The sequence below is a fragment of the Bombina bombina genome, chromosome 2 (genome assembly GCF_027579735.1).
Source record: "Bombina bombina isolate aBomBom1 chromosome 2, aBomBom1.pri, whole genome shotgun sequence".
Classification (NCBI taxonomy): Eukaryota; Metazoa; Chordata; class Amphibia; order Anura; family Bombinatoridae; genus Bombina; species Bombina bombina.
Window position 1 is genome coordinate 484,383,021 of NC_069500.1, and position 20,584 is coordinate 484,403,604.

Consider the following 20,584-nt stretch of genomic DNA (forward strand, 5'->3'; position numbering starts at 1 on the left):
GTTGTGAATTCTAACAACATTAATAGAGAAATTGTTGTCTCTTCCTTGTGTCCTAATCCTAAAAATTCTCTGGAGAGATCTTTACATTCTTTGGATGTGGTGAGAGCTCTGAAATATTATGTTAAAGCTACTAAAAAGATTTCAGGAATACTTCTAGTCTATTTGTTATCTTATCTGGTTCTAGGAAAGGGCAGAAGGCTTCTGCCATTTCCTTGGCCTAGTGGTTAAAACTTTTGATTCATCAAGCCTATTTGGAGTCGGGTTAAGCCCCGCCTCAGAGAATTACAGCTCCTTCTACTAGATCAGTTTCCACTTCCTGGGCTTTTAAGAATGAAGCTTCAGTTGAGCAGATTTGCAAAGCTGCTACTTGGTCTTCTTTGCATACATTTACTAAATTCTACCATGTTGATATATTTGCTTCTTCGGAAGCAGTTTTTGGTAGAAAAGTTCTTCAGGCAGCTGTTTCAGTTTGATTTTTCTCCTTTTGATTTAAAAATTTTCCTCATATTTATGAGAATTAACTTATATTTTGGGTTGTGGTTCAATTTTTTCAGTGGAAAATGGCTGTTTTTATTTTTATCCCTCCCTCTCTAGTGACTCTTGTGTGGAGTTCCACATCTTGGGTATTGCTATCCCATACATCACTAGCTCATGGACTCTTGCCAATTACATTAAATAAAACATAATTTATTTAAGAACTTACCTGATAAATTCATTTCTTCCATATTGGCAAGAGTCCATGAGGCCCACCCCCTTTTTATGGTGGTTATGATTTTTTTGTATAACACACAATTATTTCCAAATTCCTTTGTTGATGCTTTTTACTCCTTTCTTTATCACCCCACTTCTTGGCTATTTGTTAAACTGAATTGTGGGTGTGGTGAGGGGTGTATTTATAGGCATTTTGAGGTTTAGGAAACTTTGCCCCTCCTGGTAGGATTGTATATCCCATAGGTCACTAGCTCATGGACTCTTGCAAATATGAAAGAAATGAATTTATCAGGTAAGTTCTTACATAAATTATGTTTTTTATTGTGACATTTTTGGTGCAAAGTCGCGTCTGCCGTGACACAAGTCACGTCATTTCTTGCTACTTTCTTGTTGCGAGGTTTTTTGGCGCAAAGTCACGCTTGCTATGACGCGAGTCGCATCAATTATTTTTAACGCCAAAAGTTTTTGGCTCTGCATTTGCGCCGTTTTTGGCACCATAAATTTGTTATATAAGTCTCTCCCACTTTTTGCTCTCTGCTCTCATTTAAACTTAGAAGGCTAGGTTGCTTGCTTTTTATTTTACTTTTGTATAAAAATTTTATCATAAGCATTTTTCCCATTCCTGAAACTGCTATTTGAGGAAATTGGATATTTTGTTTAAAGGTTATTTTTTCTTTTTTGTTACATTTTGCAAGATGTCTCAGACTGATCCAGCCTCTGATGTTACTATAGGAACTAAGCTGCCTAAACACAATTCTAACAAAGCTAAGTGTGTATGTTGTAAATTAGCTGATCTTACTTCTTCAGCTCAAATATGTGGCACTTGTTATGAAAAACTATTACATGCTGATAATGTTTCTATAAGTACAAATACATCTACTATTAAACCTTCACAGTCTAATGTACATGATATTCCTGTAGATATTAAAGATTTTATTGCTGCAGCTATAGAGAAGGCTATGACTTCTATTCCGCCTTCAAATATACATAAAAGGTCTCTCCTTACTTCTCATAAATCTGATGAAGCCTGTATTGATCATCAGCATACTGAAGTATCTTCTGATGATGAGGATTTCTCTGGCTCAGAGGATCCTACTCCAGAGTCTGATATTGATAAATCAACCTCTCTTTTTAAGATTGAATATATTCGTTCTTTATTAAAAGGAAGTATTGTTTACTTTGGGTACTGAGGAATCTAGTCCTCTTGATAACAAGAATAGCAAACGTTTGAATTCTGTTTTTAAAATTTCTGAGGTTGCTCCTGAAGTTTTTACTTTTCCAGATGCTATCTCATATGATTACTAAGGAATGGTCTAAACTTGGGGGTTCTTTTAACCCTTCTTCTAGGTTTAAAAAGTTATATCCTTTACCTGTGGCTAATTTAGAGTTTTGGGAAAAAGTCCCTAAGGTTGATGGGCCTATTTCTACTTTGGCCAAACATACTACTATTCCTATGGAAGATAGTACTTCTTTTAAGGATCCTTTAGATTGAATCTCATCTTAGAAAAGCATATTTACATACTGGCTATATTCTTAGACCTGCCATTTCTATGGCGGATGTTGCTGCTGCTTCAACTTTTTGGTTGGACAGTTTAGCTCAACAGTTAATAGGTCCTGAATTGTCTAGCATTGTTCTTCTACTTCAACATGCTAATCATTTCATTTGTGATGCTATATTTGATGTCATTAAGATTGATATTAAATATATGTCTTTAGCTATTCTTACAGGAAGAGCTTTATGGCTTAAATCTTGGAATGCTGATATGGTGTCTAAATCTAGATTACTATCTTTATCATTTCAGGGTAATAATTTATTTGGTTCTATTCTATTATCTCCACTATCACCGGGGGGAAAGGGAGTTTTTCTGCCCCAAGATAAGAAATCTAAGGGTAAATTTAAAGCTCCCAATCGTTTTCGTTTCTTTTGTCAGAATAGAGAACAAAAAATCTCTCCTTCCCCTAAAGCCTCTATTTCTAATTGGAGACCATCTCCAAATTGGAATAAATCCAAGCCTTTCATAAAACCTAATCCAGCCCCTAAGACTGCATGAAGGTGCGGCCCTCAATCCAGTTCAACTGGAGGGCAGATTAAAATTATTTCAACACATTTGGACAGTCTCTTTTCAAAACCAGTGGATGCAGAATATTGTTTCTCAGGGTTATAGAATAGGTTTCAGAATAAGACTTCCCATGGGAAGATTCTCTCATGTTCCAACAAACCCTGTGAAGGCTAAGGCTTTTCGCAAATGTGTTTTAGACCTGGAGCTTTCAGGGGTGATTGTTCCAGTTCCTCTGCAGGAACGGGGTTTTTATTCAAATCTATTCATTGTCCCAAAGAAAGAAGATTTGTTCAGACCAATTCTGGATCTGAAATTTCTAAATCGTTTTGTAAGAGTCCCAACTTTCAAGATGGTGACTATAAGGACTATTCTGCCTTTTGTTCAGCAAGGTCATTTCATGTCCACAATAGACTTACAGGACGCTTATCTTCATATTCCGATTCATCCAGACCACTATCATTTTCTGAGATTCTCTTTTCTAGACAAGCATTACCAATTTGTCGCTCTTCCGTTTGGCCTAGTAACAGCTCAGAGAATCTTTTCAAACGTTCTCGGTGCTCTTTTATCTGTATTCAGAGAGCAGGGTATTGCAGCGTTTCCTTATTTAGACAATATCTTGGTACTAGCTCAATCTTTTCATTTAGCAGAATCTCACATGAAACAACTAGTGCGGTTTCTTCAAAGACATGGTTGGAGGATCAATTTACAAAAGAGTTTCTTGATTCCTCAGACAAGGGTCACCTTTTTAGGTTTCCAGATAGATTCAGTGTCCATGACTCTTTCTCTGACAGACAAGAGGAATGAAGTTAGTTTTAGCTTGTCTAACCCTTCAGTCTCTATCATTGCCTTCAGTGGTTATGAGCATGGAAGTTTTAGGTCTCATTACTGCAGCATCGGACGCAATCCCCTTTGGTTGTTTTCATTTGAGGCCTTGTTGCACCAATGGTGCAGGGATTATACTCAGATATCACAACTGATATACTTAAATCCCAACACTCAACTCTCTCTGACTTGGTGGTTGGACCATCACTTATTATTCAAGGGGCCTCATTTGTTTATCCTATTTCGACTGTGATCACAACAGATGCAAGTCTTACAGGTTGGGGAGCTATCTGGGGGTCTCTGACAGCACAAGGGGTTTGGAAACCTTGAGGCGAGGTTACCAATCGATATTTTGGAACTCCGTACTATTTTCAGAGCTCTTCAGGCGTGGCCTCTATTGAAGAGAGAACTTTACATTTGTTTTCAAACAGACAATATCACAACAGTGGCTTATGTCAATCATCAAGGAGGAACTCACAGTGCTTCAGCAATGAAAGAAGTATGTTGGATACTTTCTTGAGCAGAATCCAACTCTTGTAAAAAATATCTGCGATTCATATCCCAGGTATAGACAATTGGGAAGTGGATTATCTCAGCCGTCAGACTTTACATCCAGGGGAGTGGTCTCTCCATTCAGATGTGCTTTTTTCATCTTGTATAGATGTGGGGTCTTCCAGAAATAGATCTGATGGCCTCTCGTCTAAACAAGAAGCTTCCCAGATACCTTTCCGGGTCCAGGGATCCTCAGGCGGAGATGGTGAATGCCTTAGCAGTTCCTTGGTTTTACCAACCTGCATATATTTTTCCGCCTCTGGTTCTTCTTCCAAGGGTGATCTCCAAGATCATAATGGAACAATCTCATGTGTTTCTGATAGCACCAGCATGGCCTCACAGGTTTTGGTATGCAGATCTTTTCCGGATGTCCAGTTGCCAGCCTTGGCCACTTCCTTTAAGGCCAGACCTTCTGTCTCAAGGGCTGTTTTTCCATCAGGATATCAAATCTCTAAATTTGAAAGCATGGAAATTGAACGCTTAGTCATAGAGGTTTCTCTGACTTAGTTATTAGCACTATGATACAGGCTTGTAAGTCTGTTTCAAGGAAAATTTATCATCAAGTTTGAAAAACTTGAATTCTGAAAGAATGCCAGGATTTTACAGTTTCTTCAGGATGGTTTGGATAAGGGTTTGTCTGCAAATACTTTGGAAGGACACATTTCTGCTCTGTCTTATTTCATAGAAAGATTGCTAAACTTCATGACATTGACTGTTTTGTTCAGGCTTTGATTCGTATCAAACCTGTTCTTAAACCTATTTCTCCTCCTTGGAGTCTCAATTTGTTTTTAAAGATTTTGCAGGTTCCTCCTTTTGAGCCTATGCATTCTTTGGATATTAAACTGCTTTCTTGGAAAGTGTTATTTCTTTTGGCTATCTCTTCTGCTAGAAGAGTTTCCGAAATGTCTGCTCTCTCTTGTGAGTCTCCTTATCTGATTTTCCATCAAGATAAAGCCGTTTTGCGGACTTCATTTAAATTTTTACCTAAAGTTGTGAATTCTAACATCATCAATAGGGAAATTGTTGTTCCTTCCTTGTGTCCTAATCCTAAGAATACTCTTGAAAGGTCTCTACATTCTTTGGATGTGGTAAGAGCTTTGAAATATTATGCTGAGGCTACTAAAGATTTCAGAAAGACTTCTAGTCTATTTGTTATTTTTTTCTGGTTCCAGGAAAGGTCAGAAAGCCTCTGCCATTTCTTTGGCATCTTGGTTAAAACTTTTGAGTCACAAAGCTTATTTGGAGGCAGGGCAGTCTCCACCTCAGAGAATTACAGCTCATTCTACTAGATCAGTTGCCACTTCTTGGGCTTTTAAGAATGAAACGTCAGTTGATCAAATTTGCAAAGCAGCAACTTGGTCTTCTTTGCATACTATTACTAAATTTTACCATTTTGATGTGTTTGCTTCCTCGGAAGCAGCCTTTGGTAGAAAGGTTCTTCAGGCAGTTGTCTCAGTTTGATTCTAATGCCTTTTGATTTGAGTTTTTTTTTTTTTTTTAAAGAAAACAATTATTTTGGATTTAATTTCTCAGCGGATTTAGCTGTTATTTTATTCCTCCCTCTCTAGTGACTTGTGGTTTTCCACATCTTGGGTATTATATCCCATACGTCACTAGCTCATGGACTCATTGCCACTTACATGAAAAAAACATAATTTATGTAAGAACTTACCTGATAAATTAATTTCTTTCATAGAGGCAAGAGTCCATGAGACCCACCCTATTTTTTGTGGTTATGATTTTTTGTATAAAGCACTTTATTTCTTCCAGTTCCTTTTTTTGTATGCTTTTTACTCCTTTTACACCTCACTTCTTGGCTACACGTTAAACTAAGGTATAAGTGAGGTGGGGGTGTATTTATAGGCATTTTGAGGTTTGGGAAACTTTGCCCCCACGTAGGAATGTATATCCCATACGTGACTAGCTCATGGACTCTTGCCAATATGAAAGAAATTAATTTATCAGGTAAGTTCTTACATAAATTATGTTTTCTCAGTGGTTGTAATTAATTATTTCACCACACGAGGGCAGTGATGCAGCACATTTAGTGCAGGCAGGGAAAGTAAATATTAAAAAAAATATATATATATTTTATTTTTCCCTCCTTTCCTACATTATTTTAATATGTTGCATTGGAGAAAATAGTTGTGAGATTTGATTGTGTTAGGCAGTCACAGATCCTCTTAGTCAAGTCCAGTACACAACACATACACGCTAGAGTTATAGCCCACAGCAGAAAGACTTTTGCAGACGAGTAATATCGTGCAGCAGTTGTCTGAAATTATGTTAGCAGGTCAGCAGTAGTTTTCCGTTTTGTTTGTTACTCACAGATTAGTAGCCCTTTTTATGCTTAACTGCTGTTCTCCACTCCGGTTTTTAGTTTGGAGTTGCCGATGTAGGGATTGTGTATACAATTCTCCTCTCTGCCCCCCTGGACAAGATGGCGCTGGCGCTTTCACGCTTTTTGCTGTGATATTGTCCGGAGGCTGGGGTTTGGCTGTTTTATACCTCACACTGGTCTAGCTGATACAAGCTGCTCCCTGGATGTTGATGGGGATGCAGCTGTATAAGGATGTGGCGTGGGAGCGATATTTGCAGCAATAACAGCTTTCAAGATCGCCATTTGGTCGGAGCTATTTTTTTATGTGCCACTCAGTTGAAATGTTTTTTTTAATTTTTGTAGGTGTCACTCTTTTGATACAGTATTTATGTCACTATTTTGTTTTGTCACTCTTGAGCGGTTGCTCCTTTAAACCATCTCATAACAGGTAATATTTGTGATCATCTTGTAAATACTCTAGTTTTCACAAAAATGGTTAACAAATGTATCAAGCACGGTAAAATAACTTTGTCCCTTTGCTTTTCTCAGTTACTTAGCACTGATTCTATCAGATTTTGCTCCTTTGTCAGAATCTTCTACCTCTGACTGCGCATGTTCTGTATTACGTAATCACACTCCACATATGTTAAATAGAAATGTGTGGAATTTGATTATGTAAATCAGCAGCATGCGCAATCAGAAGTAGCAAATTCTGACAAGGAAGCTGTCCTGTCAGATTTTGCTGCCCAATAAATGCGTGCATGTGCTGTTCGATCGTTTGTCACGGTGAGGAGGAAAAAGGCTACAATTACAGCGCGTCCTGGGTATATATATTGTAACACAGATCGCTTCTGTTGAGATTTTACTCCATGCAGTGCCACAACACAGCAGGTGCAGTAAATCACTTTTATAAGAGATCGAACAGCGCATGCTTGCATTTATTGGGCAGCAAAATCCGACAGGATAGCTTCCTTGTCAGAATTTGCTACCTCTGAGTGGGCATGCTGTGGATTTACATAATCGCATTCCTAATTAACATATGTGGAGTGCGATTACGTAATACAGAGCATGCACGGATTCTGACAAAGAAGCAAACTCTCCACTAAACCCGGACGAGTAAGAAATTGCACTCGCCAAGTTTTCTTCTCCCATGGCAGCCACTTGAACAAAGTTAGTACTCTGGAACTGGATGCAGTAGAAACTGGAAGTGACATTAACCTAACTAGCAGTGCATGGCAGGAGCTGAAGTCCACAATATACATACACAGTGTATATTTTTCTTGTGAGTGCCAAGTGAAGTAATCATTCAAAAAAAAAAAAAGTGACATTTATCCAAGCAGTGCATAATGTAAATCTACACTGGACAATGCCTGCTTGTCTTTATATTTATCTTGTGAGTGCCTATATAGAACATCAACTTGCTACACCTCTTAAAACCCTAAAAAAAATTATTGGGGCTGCATATGGCCCCAGGGCTGTTTACCTTGGAGTTATATTCAATTTTATTAAAATAATTTTTCAGTGTACATTTTGCATTTAAAAATGCATTAAAAACTGTTCAACCACCAGTGACAAAAAAAAAAACACAGCCAGGCCGCCACCTTACTAGTGTGTAGCGCATAATCATGTACATAATATTGTAGCTATGGTAATGGTAAATATTATAAATTAAGCTAAGGTTAGAAAAATTGATAAAGGAAAATTCCATTACTACCGGCACCCTAAGCAGATGTAAGCTGTGAACGCATGCTCACAGACTACGTTCACAGTAAAAGCTATCACTAAAACTGTGACATATGAGAAATTGGCTTAATAGAGTATCTTGAAAAATAGATTCTGATCAAAATTGAAATGCACAAATCTGCATTTTAATTTCCACTGAATTATCCCTTTAAGGATTAAAGGAGCAGTATACTGTATATAAAAGAGACAGACAACCACATTTGGATACAGAAAGCATTAACTACATATCTTGGAACACTGCTACGACTTTCCAATCTCTTTAAAGGGACATAGTACTCATATGCTAAATCACTTGAAAAATGATGCAGCATAATTGTAAAAAGCTGACATGAAAATATCACCTGAACATATCTACATAAAAAGGGAAGATAATTTACCTCAAAAATGTATTCAGCTCATCAGAGTAAGTGCTCTGTGAACAATTATCCTTCATCTACTGACTAGCTGCAAAAACAAACAAAAAAAACAATAGCCAATCAGCATCAGCAGTGCTGAGGTCATGCTTTGTTTGCTGTGATCTCATAAGATTTCATAGTAAACTTTCTAATTTACTCCTATTATCACTTTTTCTTTGTATTCTCTCTCTATCTTTATTTCAAAAAGAAAATCCAGAATCCTGGACAGCACTTGTTTATTGGTGGATGAATTTATCCACCAATCAGCAAGAACAACCCAGGTTGTGAACCAAAAATGGGCTGGCTTCTAAACTTACATTCTTGCTTTTTAAATAACGAAGCAAGAGAACAAAGAAAAATTGAATAGGAGTAAATTAGAAAGTTGCTTAAAATTGCATGCTCTATCTGAATTATGAAAGATAAAAATTGGGTTCAGTGTCCCTTTAAAGTCTCTTTACAGTGAGCTGTGAATGAGGTAAAATATCTTCCTTTTTTACATAGAGATGTTCAGGTGATATTTTCTAGTCAGCTTTTTACATCTATGCATTGCTGTATCACTTTCAAGTGCTTCAACATTTGGGTATTATGTCACTTTAAGAGAAAGACAGCGTAGATTCAACACCTTGTAGGAGGAAAAAGTGAGGGAAGGGAGAAAAAAAAAAAAAAAATCTATAAAATAATAATATACTGTGTGTCACGGAGTCACCCTCTTTTGCAATACATTTGTTAAACATTAGGTGTCACTATTGTTTAGAGAGAACGATGAATTTGTAGGGAAAGAGATAATGAAGTTCTGGAAAGGGTTTTAGTGTATTTAAAATGATTGGTTATTCATTTTTTGTATGCAGCAATGATTAAGGGCATTAGTCCAAAACATTGTATACGATATTTGGAATAAAATATATTCATTTGCAGATTTTTTTCACATTTTGGTCAACTTTGATGATGACCTTGTACAAGAGATTTATTAAGCATTATGGACTACAACTTATTTAACCCCTTAACGCCCAACGTTGTACCCTGTACGACGTTGATAGTTATGCCCTTAATGACCAGCGACGTACCATGTACATCGCTGCAGTCCAAGGCTTCTCTCTGCCGCGATCTTGCTCAAAACTGCGAGATTGCTATTTCTGCAGGTCCCACAAGTGTACATTGCACAAATGGATCTATGTGCCACATGGCTTTGGTTCGATTTGTCACCAGTTGTTATTCAAAGTGTTGTTTGTGTGTATTATAATACCTCAAAAATTCCTCAGTAGCCACATCCCATTGTAAAGGACTTCTAAGCAGCAAATCAGTATGTCTGTCCCGGGACAGCTAAGGGAGTGAGCTTACGTGCACACTCATGTTATTTCCCTATTCAGTTTAAGGAAGTTTACTATGAAATCTCATGAGATCACAGTGGCTACTGAGGAATTTGAGGTAAAATATGTTTCTTTCTTACATAGAGATGTTCAGGTGATATTTTCTAGTCAGCTTTTTACGGCTATGCTGCATCACTTTCAAGTGTTTCAACATTTGGGTATCATGGCCCTTTAAGATGGCGGGGACAATTGTGGGGTGGGGGAGGGAAGAGAGCTGTTTGGGAGAGATCAGGGGGTGGGATGTTCAGGTTGGAGGTTGATCTCTACACTAAAGCTAAAATTAACCCTACAAGCTCCCTAATTAACCCCTTCACTGCTGGGTATAATACACGTGTGGTGCGCAGCAGCATTTAGCGGCCTTCTAATTACCAAAAAGCAACCCCAAAGCCATATATGTCTGCTATTTCTGAACAAAGGGGATCCCAGAGAAGTATTTACAACCATTTGTGCCATAATTGCACTAACTATTTGTAAATAATTTCAGTGAGAAATCTAAAATTGTGAAAAAGTGAATGATTTTTTTTATTTGATCGCATATGGCGGTGAAATGGTGGCATGAAATATATCAAAATGGGCCTAGATCAATACTTTGGGTTGTCTACTAAAAAAATATATATACATGTGAAGGGTTATTCAGGGATTCCTGACAGATATCAGTGTTACAATGTAACTATCGCTAATTTTGAAAAAAAATTGTTTGGAAATAGTAAAGTGCTACTTGTACTTATTGCCCTATAACTTGCAAAAAAAGCAAAGAACATGTAAACATTGGGTATTTCTAAACTCAGGACAACATTTAGAAACTATTTAGCATGGGTGTTTTTTGGTGGTTGTAGATGTGTAACATATTTTAGGGGTCAAACTTAGAAAAAGTGTGGTTTTTTTTCCAATTTTTTTAATCATATTTTATAATTTTTTATAGTAAATTATAAGATATGATGAAAATAATGGCGAGATAAATGGTATATAATGTGTGGGTACAGTAAATGAGTAAGAGGAAAATTACAGCTAAACACAAACCCTGCAGAAATGTAAAAATAGCCCTGGTCCTTAACGGAAGGAAATTGAAAAATGGTCTTGTCCTTAAGGGGTTAATTTACTTCCAAAAAAAAAAAATGGTACAGGAACTCATTTATATCTGGCACTCATTTACCGAAGCAAAGGATATAAGATAAACATACTCAAGAGGCTTTTCTAGAGGTGTATTACCGGGCTGCTCTAAAATTGCAAAATCCTGCAAATTGTAATAAGATGAGTTTTAAATGCTTATACTTTTAAATTCTTAGGACCATGTGTACATGTATTAAATATTAATTCATATTTATTAACAGTTGATTCTGTAATCTATATTAAGCAAAGAGTGTGCATTTAAATAGCTTTATTATGGGATGTTCTGAATCGGTCAAACAAATGAATAAGAAATATTAATAATTTAGGAATATGTTTTTATTCTGGATGTAGCAAAAAAATTTTTTTTATATATTAGTTAGCACCTATGTAGTTTGTGCATTTTACTAGGATTTAATTGGATTATGAATTGAATAATAAATAAGAATTCATGTTAATGCTGTAACACAATCTATTTGACTATATAAATGCAATAGGTTAATTATTTACAAATAACATAATTGGCTATCTTGGCTCGCCCTAGATCATACCACTCAGATTCCACCTCCCTGGAAGTGATGGACAAAAATTTCCACTCTTCTTATTACCAACTTAAAGGGACACTAAACCCAATTTTTTCTTTCATGATTCAGATAGAGCATTCAAATTTAAGCAACTTTCTAATTTACTCCTATTATCAAATTTTCTTAATTCTCTTGCTATCTTTATTTAAAAAGCAGGAATGTGATGCATAGGAGCCGGCCCATTTTTGGTTCAGAACCTGGGTAGCGCTTGCTGATTGATGGATAAATGTAGCCACCAATCAGCAAGCGCTATCCAGGTGCTGAACCAAACATGGGCCAGCTCCTATGCTTACATTAATGTTTTTTCAAATAAAGATAGGAAGATAATGAAGAAAAATGTATAATAGGAGTAAATTAGAAAGTTGCTTAAATTTGCCTGCTCTATCTGAATCATCAAAGAAAAAATTTGAATTTAGCATCCCTTTAAATAAATGTACTTCATACTCTTGGTATCCTTTGTTGACAATCATACCTAAGCAGACTCATGAGCAGCACTGTGTTTTGTGTCCCTTTAAAGGTGACTCCCGTTACTAACCTCTTCCATTCTTAGTTCAATCCATCATAGGCTGGGCTATGTTCCTTCCCCCTCTCCCCTTTTTACCAGAAAGACCTGGGCAGAGGAGTAGGTAGCACACAAGTAAGCACCTAGGCATTCCTAAGCAGGCTGCGCTGTGGTGGCCGCAGAATAAGTTCCAATAAGACATCAACACGTGTCCAACAATGCAGCGCCCACAGGCATGTGGACAAACACATGTACAACACGGCATTGTTTATGTCCACTGCCATCAAGCACTCTACAACCGCAAGACACCAGGGAACACTTAGCAGTCAAATGAGCAAACACAGCAAGTCCTGCAGGGTTATGCACTACTCTGGAAACTACAAGAGTTGCCGTCTCAAAAGCTGTTCCTCTGAGGCTACTTTAGCTACAATAATTGCCTAGTCTATTCATGTATTTATACTAGCCTTGTTGCGATTTCTTGAAGCTCTGAATCCTGAGAAAAGTCTAGGCCCCAAAGATATGTGCTATATGTAATAATTCTGCTAGGAATGATATGAAAATATACTTTATGTGTAAAGCTTTGGCTAACCAGCTCATTCTACTGTTAAAGATAATGTCCAAACTGCATACTGAAGATATTAAAGGGACAATAAACCCAAATTTTATTCTTTCATGATTCAGATATAGCATGAAATTTTAATAAACTTTCTAATTTACTCCTATTATCAATTTTTCTTTGTTCTCTTGCTATCTTTATTTTAAAAGCAGGAATGTAAATCTTAGCAGCCAGCCAATTTTAGGTTCAGCACCATGAATAGCGCTTGCTTATTGGAGGCTGACATTTACCCACCTATAAGCAAGCATAACCCAGGTTCTCAACCAAAAATGGGCCGGCTCCTATGCATCACAAAAATTGATAATAGGAGTAAACTAGAAGGTTGCTTAAAATTGCATGCTGTATCTGAACCATGAATGAAAAAATGTGAGTTTAGTGTCCCTTTTAAATGTTATTATTTGGATACCAATTCCTCTAATACACCTGGTGCATTTGAGCTTTTCTCTATTATATCAGAGACTTTGGGGGTATTTTTTTTAACTTGGATAACTGGTCAGGAAATATTAGAAACACTACTAATCAAAACAAAAAATAGCAATAATTTAGCTAGATATATGCCACTGGTTTCCTTACCCTATCAGTAAATATTTGCAGCTAGAAGAATAATACAGTTATCATAATAGTGAAGTATTGACAGACAAAATCTACTGGGCAGCCACGGTGTAGCTCTATAACTTATGTGTGTCAAGGGCTTGATAGAACATGTCATTTTAAACAACTTTACAGTTCTCTTGATATCCTTTGTTGAAAAGCAGGTTAAGAAGCAGCAATGTACTACTGGGTGCTAGCTGAACACATGTGAGCCAATGAAAATAAGCATATATGTGCAGCCACCAATCACTAGTTTACCAATCCTCTCTTCAAGAAAGGATACCAATAGAACAAAGAAAATTTGATAATAGAAGTAATAAAGGAAGTTATTTCAAGTTAAATGCTCTGTCTGAATCATCAACGTTTAATTTTGACTTTATTGTCCCTTTAAATATAAAGAATGTGTCCTCACCTCCTTCTGGGTGCTGAGAGCCTGCTCAACTTCCACCATCTCTCTTCTTTTCTCCAAGAGACGGGTGGCTGGAGTAAGGAATTCATCCTCCTGATCTGGCATCTTCCTGTATCATAGTAAAGATAAAAGATAAGTAGCTAGTCACTGAAGGTGGCACAGCACGGATGTATGCAGGGAAATGTTTATAGAAATATGTTGAATGTGCCAGTAGACAGAAGCATTTTCTGGACGTAGAACTGTTTATGTACCACACTCACATCCCTATTAATATATCATCTCCAAAACTGGAATTCCAAAGTCATTCCGAAATCCAGACTTTTCCATTCCTATTTTTTTAAATAAAATTAATATTTGTCCCCACCAGTAATTCATAATCTTTTCTGCCTGTGACTTTGGTTTGGTGTTTGTGTTCTAAAATGCAAATGCTAGTCTATATTTATTTTAAACAACTATTTCACTTCTGATTTAAGTACTGTACTATCTTTCTGATAGTGCTATGTATATAAAAGTATTAAAACTGCCTTTAGGTTGCATTTATAAGCTGTATTATGATGACATGTAAATAGTCTAAATCAGGGGTCAGCAACCTTGGCTCTCCTGATGTTTTGGAACTACATTTCCCATGATGCTCAGACAGCCTAAAGAATGTCTTCAGCCAAGGTTGCTGACCCCTGGTCTAAATGACATGATAGTTGTTTACACTTGGCCCTATCCTCTCTCCAAGCTGTCCCATTTTACACGTGCAATGTACAAATATTCCAAAATCCAAACCTTTTCCAATTCTAAGCAGTTTGGATAAAGGGTTTTGTACTTGTAGAAGTACAATTGAAATGGAGACTTTTAGCTACAGCTCAGCAAATTTGCTAGTGATCATAAAACTATTTCCCTCCAACCACACACAAAAGGAAACTGGAATTTTTATATGATAAAACACCTACGCTGTCACTAAATGATGCTAGGACACATTGAAAACCATACTGAATATCATAAAGATTCATAAATTAATAAAAGAGTTATTCTTGCAATTTAAAACCCTGCCATGCATGGATGTGAATAATGTTGCCCATAAACAACTTTATTCCGTAAATAGAGATGATTAATATAACAAACAAAAAGCTAATAATTAAAATTAGATTTTGAATGTTATAGCCTTAAATATAATGCTTAGTGACATCATCCCCCTCCTCCTGCTCATCTTTTCAAGGTTTGAGACTGGATCATTTTAGAATCTGAAGCAACAAGATTGAGAGATCTAGCAGTAAAATGCCTTTTCCAACTCCCACATAAATAGCTATTGCGATTCATATCTAGCCGTCCGTAATGCAACAGTGAGTAATTGCATTGTTGACAGGATTTTGCCAGTCACAGCTACTTGTGTCATGGTTGCCAATATTTACTGATTGAGGGTAAATAATTGCAGCCAGGTTGACAGGCTGTCCATAGCAAACATATATTCTGAATCTAAAAAAAAAAAAAAGACAGGAGATATAGATTAATAGGCATGGCTACACATGAAATGGAAGTCACATTTACTTTTTTAACTTATTGCTTATCAAATGCATGATTATTCACCTTCTATTAGTATAGATGTCTGAAATCGATACAATAATATATTTATTGTGTTTTTGTGACCATTAACCTACAGCTGTAGTATACAATCTAGGACGCGATCCGATATACGGCGTAGTTTGCGGCGCAAGCGAGGGAACCCGCGTTGCCCGCAGTTTCAGCTCGCAACTCGAGCTATCCAATATACGGCGCCGTCAGTTGCTAAAGTGGCGTAAGTCGGATAAACCAGTGATGTCCAGAAATCTGCGTAAGTCCAAATTTCTGGCGTCGCCAGTGACTTACGCCACGTTAGAAACTGCCGGCGCCTACAAAACCTGACTAAACTATGAAATCACCCGCACTGTCTAACACGCCTCCTAAACATAGCCCGACACGTCTAACCCTCTATCCGCTATCCCCCCTCACTATCCTAACAATAAAAAAAGTTATTAACCCCTAAACCACCGCTCCCGGACCCCGCCGCCACCTAATAAAGTTATTAACCCCTAAACCACCGCTCCCGGACCACGCCGCCAGCTATATTAAATCTATAACCCCCTAAAGTGAGCCCCTAACACCGCCGCCATCTACCTTACCTACCCCCTAAAGTGAGCCCCTACCCCGCCGCCATCTGCCTTACCTACCCCCTAATGTGAACCCCTTACACCGCCGACATCTACCTTACCTACCCCCTAATGTGAGCCCCTACCCCGCCGCCATCTATATTAAATTATTTAACCCCTAAAATACTAAACTATCCCTACCACTAAACCTAAGTCTAACCCTACAAATAGCCCTGAAAATGGCTTTTTGCGTGGCATTACCCCAAAGTAAACTGCTCTTTTGCCAGCCCTTAAAAAGGGCTTTTTGCGGGGCATGCCCCAAAGAAAACTGCTCTTTTACCAGCCCTTAAAAGGGCTTTTGGCGGGGCTTCGTCACAAAGTAATCAGCTCTTTTGCCTACAATCTAAATCCCCCTACACCGCTGCCAGCTATCATAAATGTATTAACCCCTAATCTAATCCCCCTACACCGCCGCCACCTATATTAAACACATTAACCCCTAATCTAATCCCCCTACACCGCCGCCAGCTATATTAACCCTAATTATATTAGGGTTAATATAGTTAATATCGTTATTATATTATATATATATTAAGTATAATAACCCTATCTAACTCTAACATCCCTAACTAAACTCTATTAAAATAAATCTAATATTAATATTATTAATGAAAATATTCCTATTTAAATCTAAATACTTACCTATAAAATAAACCCTAAGATAGCTACAATGTAATTAATAATTACATTGTAGCTATTTTAGGGTTTATATTTATTTTACAGGTAACTTGGTATTTATTTTAACTAGGTACAATAGCTAATAAATAGTTAATAACTATTTAATAGCTACCTAGTTAAAATAATTACCAATTTACCTGTAAAATAAATCCTAACCTAAGTTACAAATACACCTACACTATCAATAAATTAAATAAACTACAAATATCTAAAATAAAATACAATTAAATAAACTAAACTAAATTACAAAAAATAAAAAAAAGATTACAAGATTTTTTAAGCTAATTACACCTATTCTAAGCCCCCTAATAAAATAATAAAGCCCCCCAAAATAAAAAAAATTCCCTACCCTATTCTAAATTAAAAAAGTTCAAAGCTCTTTTACCTTACCAGCCCTTAAAAGGGCCTTTTGCGGGGCATGCCCCAAAGAAAACTGCTCTTTTGCCTGAAAAACAAACAAACACAATACCACCCCTCAACATTACAACCCACCACCCACATACCCCTAATCTAACCCAAACCCCCCTTAAATAAACCTAACACTACCCCCCTGAAGATCTCCCTACCTTGTCTTCACCCAACCGGGCCGAACTCCTCATCCGATCCGGGCAATGTCTTTATCCAAGCGGCAGCAAAGTCTTCTTCCATCCGGCAGCATCTTCCATCAAGCGGCATCTTCAATCTTCTTTCTTCGCTCCTCCGACGCGGAGCATCCATCCCGGACGACGACTGAACGACGAATGAGTTACCTTTAAATGACGTCATCCAAGATGGCGTCCGTCGAATTCCAATTGGCTGATAGGCGGCAGTGTGGGGGGATTAGATTAGGGGTTAATACATTTATTATAGGTGGCCGCGGTGTAGGGGGATGTAGATTAGATGCAAAAGAGCAGTTTACTTTGTGACAAAGCCCCGCCAAAAGCCCTTTTAAGGGCTGGCAATAGAGCAGTTTACTTTGGGGTAATGCCACGCAAAAAGCCCTTTTCAGGGCTATTTCTAGGGTTAGACTTAGGTTTAGTGGTAGGGATAGTTTAGTATTTTAGGGGTTAAATAATTTAATATAGCTGGCGGCGGGGTAGGGGGACTAGATTAGGGGTTAAATAATTTAATATAGCTGGCGGCGGGGTAGGGGGATTAGATTAGGGGTTAAATAATTTAATATAGCTGGCGGCGGGGTAGGGGGATTAAATTAGGGGTTAATAATTTTAAAATAGATGGCGGCGGGGTAGGAGCTCACTTTAGGGGGTAGGTAAGGTAGATGGCGGCGGTGTAAGGGGCTCACTTTAGTGGGTAGGTAAGGTAGATGGCGGCGGTGTAAGGGGCTCACTTTAGTGGGTAGATAAGGTAGATGGCAGCGGTGTAAGGGGCTCACTTTAGGGGGTAGTTTAATATAGTTGGCGACGGTGTAGGGGGATCACATTAGGGGGTAGTTAATGTAGGTGGCGGCGGGGTCCGGGAGCGGCGGTTTAGGGGTTAAATATTTTATTAGGGATTGCGGCGGGGGATCGCGGTTGACAGGTAGATAGACATTGCGCATGCGTTAGGTTTATTTAGCAGGTAGTTTAGGGAGTTACGGGGCTCCAATAGTCAGCGTAAGGCTTACTACGGCTGCTTTTTGTGGCGAGGTGAAAATGGAGTAAGATTTCTCCATTTACGCCACGTAAGTCCTTACGCTGTATATTGGATACCTGCCTATGGCCCAAAAAACTACGGGCGACGGCAGAAATATACGCCGGTTACGCCGTATATGTGATACCAAACCAGCGCAAATATTGGCGTCACCAGCTTTTGCGGGCGACGATTTTTATCGGATCGGGCCCCAGGTATTGGCATCTATGATTTACAGGGGCATTAAAATCAAAATTAAAAATTCTTAATAAATTTTAAGCTTAGTAAAAATAAATGCAAATTTAAATTTTTCTGCTTTTTCTACAATTTACCTTTTCCACTGTCCTCAAGGTTCCTGAAGAGTATCATGCATATTACAAATTAAGATACCCTGCAACCAGCTACAGTGGTTAAAAGGCTCCAGAGCAGTAATGCACTACTAAGACCTAGATGAACATATATGGTGATTGGTGAGCCAATAGCAAGAGCCATATGTGTGCAGCCACCAATCATCAGCTAGCTCCCAGTAGTGCACTGCTGCTCATGGGTCTACTTAGGTATGATTATCAACAAAGGATACCATGAGTATGAAGTACATTTATTTAACAGAAGTAAATGGAAAAGCATCTAAAAACTGCATACTCTGAATGTGAAAAAATAAATGTCCTATTTACAATCACTATGAAAGGTATTAAATGGTTAACAAAGAGAAAATATGTAGCAGTTCAGATTCAACTGATTGGTTGTAACATGGAAATTGTCTTCCTTCATGTTCACATATTACAAACAATCAGATTAATCTGTGTACAGATTTAGGTTTTGCAGAAATTAAAAATGTTATAGATAGAAAAAATAACCTTAAAGGGATATAAAAACCCATTTTTTTCCTTTTATGATGCAGATCGAGCATGCAATTTTCTAATTTAATCCTATTATTAATTTTTTTTTTGTTCTCTTCCTATCTTTTTAAAAATACAGAAATGTAAAGCTTAGTAGCTGGCCCATTGTTAGGTTCAAAATCCTGGATAGCACTTGCTTATTGGTGGCTACATTTAGCCACCAATACGCAAACATAAACAGAGGTTCTGAACCAAAAATGGGATGGCTTTTAAGCTTTACATTTCTGCTTTTTAAATAAAGATAGCAAGAAAACAAAGAAAAATTAATAATAGGATTAAATTAGAAAGTTGCTTGCTCTATCTGAATCATGAAAGAAAAAAAAATTGGTTTAATATCCCAAAGCAACAACAACAAAAAACGAAAGAAAAAGAACGAAACACGCTAATCGCTATGCATTTGTGAATATGGAAATAAAGGGTAGCAAGTTAGCCTGAAATACAAATAAAACAGGTCAATTCTGTTGTAAACAAGTTTACTAACCTGTAACCAGTTTAGTGACATAAATAAGACCGTTAATTACTATGGATTACAATACAAAATGTAAAATACATAAAACTATTCTCTGTGATGACTGGAATTGTGTTTAATATATATAACTATTAACTATTTGATTCAGAAACGAGGTGGCAACTTCCCTCAAAAAAAAAATCGAAGTATTTGCACACATTGAAGGGATGGGTTGTAAAGAATTAACAACTGAGATGCACTATATGCCGGAAAAGAAAATGTATAGTGTTTATCTGCGGGCAGTGTAGGGTTAAACAGAAATAATATGAAGACAGTAATGGTTTATCGCTTTAACGCTATGCAGCCCTCACACCAGCAGTTTGTCCTCAAAGGCCGCTCTGAAATATTCGTGCAAATCGAACTCCATGATGAGTGAGACCAGAACTCCACTTCTGTCCGTCTGATAGCGTGCTCGTATCACCATGGAGACTACAGGATACGGTAGCGGCTATATTCCACTCCTCTAAACTTCTGACGTCACAGCAGTCACGTGACTGCAGTGATCACATGGTACAGAGAAGTTGAGGTTGAGGAAGCAGAAGGGCGGGAGACGCGAATGAACAATAGGACCCAGCTGTTTTACTTTTGCTGCAGAGTGCAGACTGCTGCTGTGTACGTGTCCAGTAGTTGTTAGCTGTACATGAAAGAAACGCAAATGTCAAAATAGTGAGAATATGTGTTTTCATAATGCTGAAATCCTGATTAGAGGCTGCTTTATAAAAGAACGCCAGACTTGTATTTCATAGATTGTCTTTTCAACTCTGTATGCAGGGAACGTTATCTGTGTTTAAATTGTACTAGAAACATAAAGACTTGGGTGTGAGAAAAGATTGCACATGGAACCCAACATTTGTTTTTAATTTTTTTATTATTATTTATTTTGTAGGAGAAAAGCGGTTATCTGGAATTGCAGATGAGCAATGAGATAAGTAAAACTG

General features: G+C 37.5%; 1 protein-coding gene across 1 annotated transcript in view; it reads right to left on the minus strand.

The window, feature by feature from the left end:
- CFAP73 (cilia and flagella associated protein 73) overlaps nt 1-20,075 on the minus strand; it is a 52,830-nt gene extending 32,755 nt beyond the window's left edge. The window contains exons 1-2 of the mRNA XM_053700554.1: nt 19,958-20,075; nt 13,783-13,888 (exon numbers count right to left, since the gene is read on the minus strand). Of these exons, the coding sequence (XP_053556529.1) occupies nt 13,783-13,888; nt 19,958-20,070 (219 nt within the window). The 5' untranslated portion in view covers nt 20,071-20,075. The remainder of the gene's footprint in view (nt 1-13,782; nt 13,889-19,957) is intronic.
- Nucleotides 20,076-20,584: the final 509 nt, after the last annotated feature.